Source organism: Amborella trichopoda, chromosome 3 (assembly GCF_054954075.1).
Source record: "Amborella trichopoda isolate Santa Cruz 75 chromosome 3, AtrichopodaSantaCruz75HAP2 v2.0, whole genome shotgun sequence".
Taxonomy (NCBI): Eukaryota; Viridiplantae; Streptophyta; class Magnoliopsida; order Amborellales; family Amborellaceae; genus Amborella; species Amborella trichopoda.
In genome coordinates, this window is record NC_142338.1 from 11,834,637 (window position 1) to 11,844,967 (window position 10,331).

The 10,331-nt window shown below is 36.5% G+C and overlaps 1 protein-coding gene across 1 annotated transcript; it reads right to left on the reverse strand.

Annotated features, from left to right (window-relative positions):
• Nucleotides 1–3,878: 3,878 nt before the first annotated feature.
• Nucleotides 3,879–4,460, reverse strand: LOC105420522 (anthocyanidin 3-O-glucosyltransferase-like). Its single transcript, XM_011624492.1, has one exon. It carries the CDS (start codon nucleotides 4,458–4,460, stop codon nucleotides 3,879–3,881), a length of 582 nt encoding a protein of 193 aa, XP_011622794.1.
• Between the last annotated feature and the right edge of the window lie 5,871 nt (nucleotides 4,461–10,331).

Here is a 10,331-nt window from a genome sequence, read left to right on the forward strand (position 1 = left end):
TAGTAGATTACCGAACACAAGTACCTGGAACTTCTTTAAACCTTTCAGAAGATAACTTCTCAACAAAGAAGAACTTCCTATTTTCAAAAAACGTTTATCTTCCAACAAACAAACACACCCTAAGGTTATGACTCTTGATAGAGTGAAATAGTGAACGGAAATTTGTGCAGCTAACCCTGAATAGTTCGGGTAAGCTTGGATGATGATGACGATGGCGGTGATGATGGAGGATGATGATAATGACATTGACGATTTTTTTACTAACCCAAGTTATTTGAAGCTCGGGTGTGTAGTGTACTCCCTGTAAACTCACTTCTTCCATAAGTCGAGGTCAAGCAATTCGGCCGAGTTTGAGTGGACATGGCCCAATACCGCCACACTGATTTACATGGATTACATAACACAGTTATTTTCAAAAGATATATTTAGCAGCCAACATGTGTGTTTTCTACCTCGTATGATGTACAAATTGTTCATAATTGACAGGTCTATATGGAATTTTCACTCTACTGTCTTATATCAGCAGTGAACTTTAATTCCAAATAATTTGAAATAAGAAAATGTTGGTTACCCGATTCCTCCGTTAAATATTTGGTTACTAATAGATGCCAAGTTCCCTCACCAATGCCATTGAGCAGTACATGTCGTAAATTGAATCGGTAAGCGCATTGAGTATATCAGCCTTGCAAATATAATCATCCTCTATCCACTTCTGACGATATTTGGTTAATTCAGGAGTATTCTGCTTCATGTGGTGATAGTAACTCCAGTGTTTGTTCTGTGATTACGTATGCAACTTTAAGCATGATCAACAATAACATAAGGTTTTGTTGCCACCTCTTGAAAATAGTCCCATCAAAGCGAACAAGTATGCAAAATTCTGGTTTATAACTTTGATGGAACTCCCACTTGTTTCCATTGTACAATCTTGAAATGTTGGAAATTTGATGAGTGAAAAGGGGGCGGAAGTATTTCATAAGGAAATAATATGAAAATGAAAATAGGGATGAAAGACCTTGTTGTTAACGATCACGTTAAAAAATCACACTCTCAAAACTATATTTTGCCCCTTACTGTTGTTCATGGATGATATAGTTTAGATCAATGAGACCCGAAATGGTGTCAACACAAAGTTAGAAGTTTGGTGGGATGCTTTAGAATCTAAAGATTTTAAAATTAGCTTGACATGAATATAGTATATGGAATGCAAGTTTAGTAATAATAAGAGTAGAGACGAGGAAGTAGTTAAGATTGACGGTCAATGAACACTAAAAATAGCACACTTTCGATATCTTGGGTCAATAATCCATGAAAATAGAGAGATTGAGGAAGATATCGCACATTTAATTAGATATGGGTGGGCAAAGTGGAGATGCGTAACCGGAATTTTATGTAATCGCCGCATACCAATGAAGCTGAAGGGTAAGTTCTATAGGATAGCTGTGAGACCAACTTTACTTTGTGGGATGCAATGTTGGGGGCTCAAAAAGCAATATATCCATAGAATGAGTGTAGCTGAGATGATGATATTGAGATAGATGAGTGACAAGACAAGAAGGGATAGTATTCAAAATGAATATATTTAGGAGAATTTAAGTATGACACTAATAGACAATAAGCTGAGAAAGTAAACTTAGGTGGGCTGATCATGTGTGGGGCAAACCCATCATAACTTTTATTAAAAAGTGTGAGTTAGTTCAAGTGGAAGGCTAAAAAGTGATAAGGGATAAACTCAAAAAAACATGGTTGAAAGTAGTAAAAAAATATATAAGAATATTTGATCTCATTGATGCTACGACACTTTAAATAAAGCAGAATGGCATATCATGATTCCATTAGTTGAAAAAAAGTTTTGATGATAATGATGACTAGTGTAAAGTTATAAGATGCAAAAAAAAAATCAAAGATGCAAAAAAAAGTCAAATACTCACCCATTATTGTATGTTATAAGCAAACCTACGGAGCACAAGAGAGAGAAAGTAAGCTCATGTTTTTTGTAGAGAGAGAGAGAGAGAGAAGAACAAGTATAAAAGGTGCATAGAAAATGGGGAGTTCGACCCCTATGTCTAGAGTGAAACAGTGGATCTTAGAAGTGGCTATTATTCATGTGAACAATCACTACTGTTCAACTATGTGTCTTTTGGGTCTCCAACCGTCACAATAATCCAACAGCTATTATAACACCACACAGGAACAACCAATGGCTATGCATGCACCCCAATAGTCTAGTCTCAACGAGACTAGTATCAAAGCCGCCGTTGGACCACTTGCGTGCACGCACACAGCGCTTGCTGTACTCTTTATAAGTGAGCTCAGGGCTCCTCCTCTCCAAAAGTCTGACTGCAAAGTGCACCCTAACGTACGCACACATGTATGCACGTGTGTGTTGCACGCTTCTTGTCTTCTCGCCCTCTCCCTCTCTTTGTTATATATTAAACATGGGGCATGATAGTATTCCTATATAAAAGCCAGTCTAGCTCTATAACTATTATTCAATGTGGGACTAAAACCACCACTATCTATCTAATTACTAAGAACTTACGAAAAAATGCATTTGATACTATATTATTTTGCAATACTAACTAGTGTTTTTTCGTAACTAAAAATATTAACACAATAAAACATCATTTTGGATGGACCATTGTTTCGTTTTTTTGCATTTTTGTATTTTACTTAATTGTAATCATGTACATTGAGTTACAGTTCTTTTTTATTGGCTCATGTAGTACTTGTATTTGATATTGTTGCTTCATTATATGCTCTTAATAAATCTATTGTATGTTTTATATCTTGACGACATAGTAAGCATTGTTATTGTATTTATTGGAAATTCAAACAAAAATTTGTCAAGTACTACACTAATTATAATAGGTAAGGATATAAAATTATTGTACAATAGCTTTAAGTGAAAATAACCTCTACCCCTTTCTCCCAAATTTTCATACCATTAGTCCTTTTGGTTCACCAAAATCCCTTGTATCCCCTCAAGTTTAAAACTTTTGGACCGTTAGCCATCTAATTATGCTTTTATTTGTTCTTTTTACATATTTGATCTTTTTGTTTTACAAAATTGTAAAACCATACATTAGTCATCTATATATTTTTTTTGTCTTGATATACAAATTTTATTGACGATGACGATGATAATACAACAATATGTTAATTGTTAAATAGTTAACAATTGTGATAAAGATATTGATTAATTGCGATAAAGATCATATTGCAAGTTTAACAGATATTGATGCAATTGTAAAATAGGTCATAATATTAAAGAAAAAGTTATTTTCTTTCCAAGTTTAAATTTGTAGAGTGGGGGTCCACAAAAGTAAGATTGGTTTGGCGCAAAGGAAAGGAAAGGGAAGGTAGTTGACTAATGGATGAGTTTGACATTTTGTAAAACAAAAAGATCAAATTTGTAAAAAGAAACAAACAAATGTTTTTAGCTGGATCCAAAATGTTCATTGTACTTTAACTAACCTAATTTTTGGCAATCCACATTCCCGACCCGGTTTTTTTTTTGCATAAGACTTTTAACATATTTATTATGGATATTTTGGTTCATCAATATATTATTATGGAAAAGGTTTATGTAGAGCCAAGGCTATGATTTGATGCCCACATAAAAAATTTCACCATAAAAAATTTCACCAGAAGTGGTTGTTTTGATGTTAAAATTTCCTCAAATTGATTATCCACATCAAGATGCATGGACATGAGAAAAAAAAAAGGATTTTAGTTTTGAAAATAGTGCATCTTGTAACGTAATTTCCGGACCGTCAATTTTCAAGATTTCATAGATCCGCTCGATCTACACTATTTTTGAAACTCTAAATTTTATAATTAAAAATAAAATAATATTTTAAAGCTATCACAAAGATTTACAGTATTGAAACGACACTATTCGAAGTGTGATAAACTTGTGATTTTGCCAATGAGGTTGCAAGTCTGATAAACTCCAAGTTCTTGAAGACCTGTGCGTGGAGGAGGTCCTTGGCATTGCGTGTCTCGGTATCATCTGCCTCCGACACCGCATCACACAGTATCCGTGCTGATACTTCTGTTCTCCAAGTTTGTCCTCCGACACGAAGCGTACATTGAGATTTTGCTCGCACTGTATCGAAAGTAGCACCAGCCTTCGCCCTCCCCGAGGCGAGCCCCTCAGCCAACGAGCTTGCTCCTCCATGCGTGAAGAACGTCCCGACCGCAGGGTGCTCCAGGACCTTCGTTTGTGGGTGCCAACACCAGTCCCCCTCTTCTTTACCCCATCTCCGGCCCCTAGCTCCCTTTGCCGAGGTGTTTGTATGAACCAGAGAAAGCGGACGCCAGCCGCCTCGAGCCCCAAGTGCGACTGCCTCTATCTGGCCTGGTGTGAGCACACATTCAGTGCCAAAGGCCAGATAGGCCACCCACCTATTTTGCTGCCTATCCAGCCATTCTAGAGCTTCAATCCAGGGTTTCATGGCCTCTCCCTCACCACTACCAACCAATGGTGGCTAATCACTGGGCCGAGGGGCAACATCTTCCTGTAATCGTATTCATGTCCACCGTCATTTTCTTTGTGACCATTTCCATACTGTTTCTCCAAGAATTCAAAGTACTTACCCTTTGGATGATCGGAATATGACCATGTCGGAATCGGAGATATTCCGAACCAAGCGGTGACACCCAACTCAACGAGGGTGTAAACACCAATCTTGCACTTGGTCTCAAAGGGGTAGAGGTGGATAGCAAGGTGGGAAACCAGGCGGCGGAAGATGCTGAAGAAGGCGGCTCTGAGATAGCCAGGCGCTTTGCAAAGTGGAAGAAGGGGAGGATGTGGCCCGAGGCCAGCCATGGCACTGAGAGGAAGTGAAGCTTTGGTGGTGTGTCCATGGTGGTGGAGAGAGAGATATGGTGGTAGTGAGAGAAGACCATTTTGGAATGAGAAGAACGAAGATGCGTAACCCCTTTCCTATTAACTTATTTTATGTAAGAGGAGGTTACAACACTGGATAATAATGTCGCCTTATTTACACCGTTAAACGGAATAGTTTTTTTTGTTTTTTGGGTTAATTCAGTGGCGTTGACATAGGGTGGCAACAGGTCGGGCATGGGTCGGGTCCAGACCCGGACTCCAATAGGCTGTGATGGATCCATACCTGGATCTGGACCCGACGGATCCAAAGAAACTATACCCGTACCCACGACCCAACCGGTGCCCGGACTCCAACCACTCCCATCTTGCTCTCTGCTATCATCGCTCTATTGCCACCAAAGTCCCTATTGAAGCCTCCACCACCACTACTATCAGCACCGCTGCCAGCCCAACCACCACAATCTAGCCGCTACTCCTACCCACCAACATCGCCGCCACCACCGGCACCACATCCTACCCGCCACTCTACCACGACCACACCACTGCACCACCACTATCGCCTAGTTACCAGCCTAGCTATCACCACCACCACCACTGCTCCACCACCACTACTCTACCACAAGACCCTCAGGAGTAACAAACCAATGGAGATAGAGTGTATCTCACTCTAAAGACTAAACTCCCCCATCTTTCCTTCTTTCTCTCTAGAAATTGTTCCTTTTCTCTTTGAATTTAGCAAGATGGGATATTCCTCTCTCTAAACAACGCACATTCTATCTCTAGGTAGTTGCTCATATTTGAATTTGACACACTCTCTCTCTAACTTTCCAGGACCACCACCACGCTCACCATGTGCCTTGGGATGCATCAATGCCAGTCCGGCCTCACGTGGCCTTTGGTTTTTTTCAGTATAATATAATATATATATATATATATAATAAATTCGGGTTCGGGTATCCGTACTTGAATCCAAGACTATTCGGGTATCTTTTGTTGGACTTGGACCCTGGTTTTGAAGTAGATTAGGAATTAGATTTTTGAAAGTATTAGTAGGGTGATTTTATTGGTAGGAATAGAAATCATAATGGGGTGATTAGGTGTAGGAATGTTACCACCACGTGCGGATGCTACCACCACGACCCCAACCCTTTTTCTAGTTGATTGAATAGTTGTGTCGCCTTTCATGCAAAACATTTATGGTGTGAAGTTGTTCGCATGGTTGCGATCAATGTTATCATATTCGAAATTGGAGTTCTCTTTGGTTTGGTGAGAAAAGTGAAACAATTCGTGCTTCGGCCGATTTGGGAGAAGACTTTGGATTGTTTTAAAATTTAATATATATAAATTAGATATTTATATATAAAATAATGAAAAATTTTAAATACGAATTTTAAAAAAAAATCACTTTTATACAGATATTTCTTTGTTTTGACTGAAGAGGCCGAAGCTTTGACTGAATTGACTCGAAACCATTCGAAGCAATAGCACCAGGCAATGTTATCACATTCACTTTGTTTTGGTCAAAGAGGCTAAAGCTTTTGGATTTTAGCCATAAACCAAATAGAAGTGAAGCCCGATGCTGTCATTTTGGCTAGATTCGTACCGCTTCAAACTTCTTCTGTCAAAATTCTGACCGCTTCGGATCTGCTTCGGCCAGCAAAGAAACAACTATATAAATGTATTCTTTTTAATTTTTTAATTTTAATATTTCCGTTATTTGTATAGATTTTATATATAAATATAAAAAAAATTTATATTAATTTTTTTTTAAAAAAAAATCCGAAATCTTCTCCCGCATCAACCAAACTATCGAAATGCTTCATTTTTCTCACCAAATCAAAAAAAGACTTCTAAAATGAAATTAAAAACATTAAGGATTGTTTCTCTTGACTTCGGTCCAGGTCTGGAATCCAAAGGCTTCGGTTTCGGCCGCTATTGAGCCGAAGTGAAGCGAATCGAATATGAATACAATGATTGACTTTCTTGCCATGATATAATTATTCGCCTTTTTTTTACAGTTAAATAATTGTGTCGGTTTTCATGCAAAATATTTGTGGTGGAGAAGTTGCTGTAGAGGCTGTGACTTTTCTAGTCATATGAGGGGTGTGAGATACATGATAAAACACGTGATGCACGGTTCCCTATATTTAATATAAGGGAAATTTAATTGGTTGTTTTAATGAATTTCCCTAAAGGTGGCATTCAAGTATGAGTGCGTACAACTTACTCTTATGGTCTTAGGGACCATAATTGTATCTTTTCTCTTTAAGGACTTTTGGAGTATTTTTCAACACTTATATTTGATCGTGCAATTTTAAAATCTCTAAATCAAGTTTGGTTGCCAACCACTGATCTGAATTGGTTGGACCGATAAATTAAATTGGCCAAATCGGTAGAATGGTTTATTAAAATAGTCATTATCATAATAGTATTTTTTTAATTATTTGGAATAGACCACACAAATCTTGATCCGTCATCCTACTCTATCAAAAGCAAAAACACAAATTTAGAATTCATATAAAGTTTTTGGAATCGTTTTACACAAGATGCCTAGCTAATACAACCCATTTTCTTTACTCGAGCTTTGGACGAGTCAAGAAAAAATTTAAGATCCCCACGTTTTTTAGACCATGATTAGTTACAAAAAAAAAAAAAAAAAAAAATGTAGACGATCTAGGGGAGGGACTCAGATTACCCATCCACCAAATTTGATTTGGATTGTCAAAATGCATTCAATGATGGAGAGAGGCACTGAGCATTAGGTCATAGATTATTAAAACCGCGCGAATCTTGAGCACGGGAGTTGGCTTTAATGCATCCACCTTGTCATTGAGAGGCGCTTAGCATTCGGTAATAGATTATTATGACCACGTTAACCTTGTGATACGGGCCTAGTATGGGAGTGGGCTTGCTTTTTATGACATTGGCTTAGTGTAGATCGAACAAATCTATAAAAATTTGAATGACTTAAAAATTAACGGTCTAAAAATACGTCACAAGATATACTATTTTTAAAACTTTAAATCTATTTTTTTCTCAATTCTTGATGTCAAGATGATCAATTTTTGAGGAAGGCTTTAGTTTGATTGTTTAGAGCTTAAGCTCTACATAAACTTTTAGGAAAGTATAGAACGAGATTTTTTATCGTTGGTACAAGGTGGGGACATTAATCTTGACCATTGGATGTGAAATTGCGCGGCTGCAATTATTCCATTGACCATATTCAAACTTCAAAAGAAATTTTCTCGAATTTTGTAACACATCCAAGCTATCAAACTTCACATTGGATGATTGTAAATAATTGTGACCATCTTGTATCAAAGATAAATGAACTCATTGTATACAATCCCTAAATTTTTCTCATATTTTAAAGACGTGTATAATGAAAAAAGTACTAATACATTTAAATTTGAACACTTACAAAAAGGAAGGCATCACATTACGTAAAAAAGGGGGTGAGTATTTTAGAAAGAGAAGGGAAGAGGAACACGTTGGTAAAAAAAAGGGCGAATGTTTTAGAAAGAGAAGGGAAGAGGAGCACCTTTGTAAGGTTAAAAAGTTATGGTCCTCAAATTTGGGCAAGGCTTTAGAGAGAGAGTCACACTTCTATACGGACTTCAAATTTATGAGGACTATTGTATGTTTTGTAGTGAGTCTGTTAAGCTCCACATTATGTCAATTCCGCAATGCATTTCTCTAGCTATTGGGGAGAGTAATTGATTTCACAGTTTTGAAAGAAATTCTTGATAATATGTTTGATTTCCTGCTTATCATGTGCGTACCCAAACACCCAAACACTATAAATGACGAATTTCCTAGTAATCTATTTCCCTGTAATTGATTTACAGGTACCCAAATAGTATAAGGAGAGCACACCGCAAAAAAAGGGGTATCTTATGCAAACCTCACCCATAATAGAAACGGTTCTTGAGGATTAGATATTCACAAGCTAACTGTATATTCCAAAAAAATAAAAAATAAAGAGGGTATCTTATGCAAACCTCATCCTTTATGGAAACGGCGTGCCATTAGTTATTGAGGTTTAGAGATTCACAAGCTAACTGTATATTCCTATTGTTTCTGTCTGAAGGATTTATGCTTCATAGAGAAGAAGCTCCCTTTCTTCCTCTCTTTCTCTCACATGCTGATTCATATATTAGCATCTCTTCTCCCCATCAAACCTTCTCTAGCTTTTTCATATCCGCCCTCACTTTCTCTCAAGGTCTTCCCTTTTTCTCCCCTCTCAAAATTTGTATACACAGATTGCACCCAATAAGAACAATAGAAAATATTTTGAAAAAAATTGACAAAATATCCTGCATATTTGTCTAATATATATTTTATTATTTTTATTGAGTGTGCTATGTGAAAATGATTCTACAAAGCCCAAATTTCAAGTAAAAATGAATTTGTAAATTTAAAAATAGGAAAATTTACATATGAATACTATTTGAAATAGAAAAATAGTTCTCCATATTTTATATTTTACAATCAAGTCTCATTTTTTTAAAACATAAAGTATATTTTAATTATAAGTTTTTTTATACACCAAATTAAATTCAAATTTAGTTAGTATGTCTATGTTTTTCACCATCATATATCTACAAAAACTATTAGAAAATAAAAAAATAAAATTGAATTACGCTATAAAAACTTGGGTATATTGTTCCTTAATTGCTTGTGGACTTCGCAAAGGCAAGTTAGTTTTTGAGTATGTTGGACTCTTTATTTATTGGGTAATTTAGTAGGGAAGACATGCCCCTACCGTTTTTTCAATAGATTGGAGAGTTGCATTTTGAAGGCATTAATTGGAGGTGTCAACAGTAGGAATGAATACACCACGATGTGGTACCTGGGTGTGGGGATGCTACACCACGTCCCCAACCCTTTTTCTTTTTGGACTCTTTATTTGACACACAAATCTCTTACATTTTGAAGGTGTTAATTGGAGGTGTCAACAGTAAGAAGGGATACACTACAATGTGGTACGTAGGTGTAGGGATGCTACACCACGTCCACAACCCCATTCCTTTTTGAACTCTTTATTTGGCGCACAGATCTCACATATATGTTAAAACTTAGGGATGGACGATCTAAACAATGTGATACATAACATATTATTTTTAGAACATGAAATCCATTATTTTTTTTCACATCTATAATGGTCAAAATGAACAATTCAATTGTAATAATGTGATACATAACATATTGTTTTTAGAGCATGAAATCCATTAGTTTTTTCACATCTATAATGGTCAAGATGAACAATTCAATTGTTTTCCAACATCAATTTTCAGTTAAGTTAAATTTGAGATGGGACTTTATTTTTTCATAAGGTCTAAACCTTATTTTAACCTTTTCCAACTAAATTTGGATGCCGGCAAGACATCAAGTAATCAATCTAGAGAAAATTCAGAGACTGCAAAGAAAGCAAAGCCAAGAGAAAAATCTAAGTGAAAAAGTTTATGGAAAAAGA

Coding starts and splice junctions, on each gene's coding strand:
- LOC105420522 (XM_011624492.1), bottom strand. CDS start 4,460: ATGAAACCCTGGATTGAAGCTCTAGAATGGCTGGATAGGCAGCAAAAT.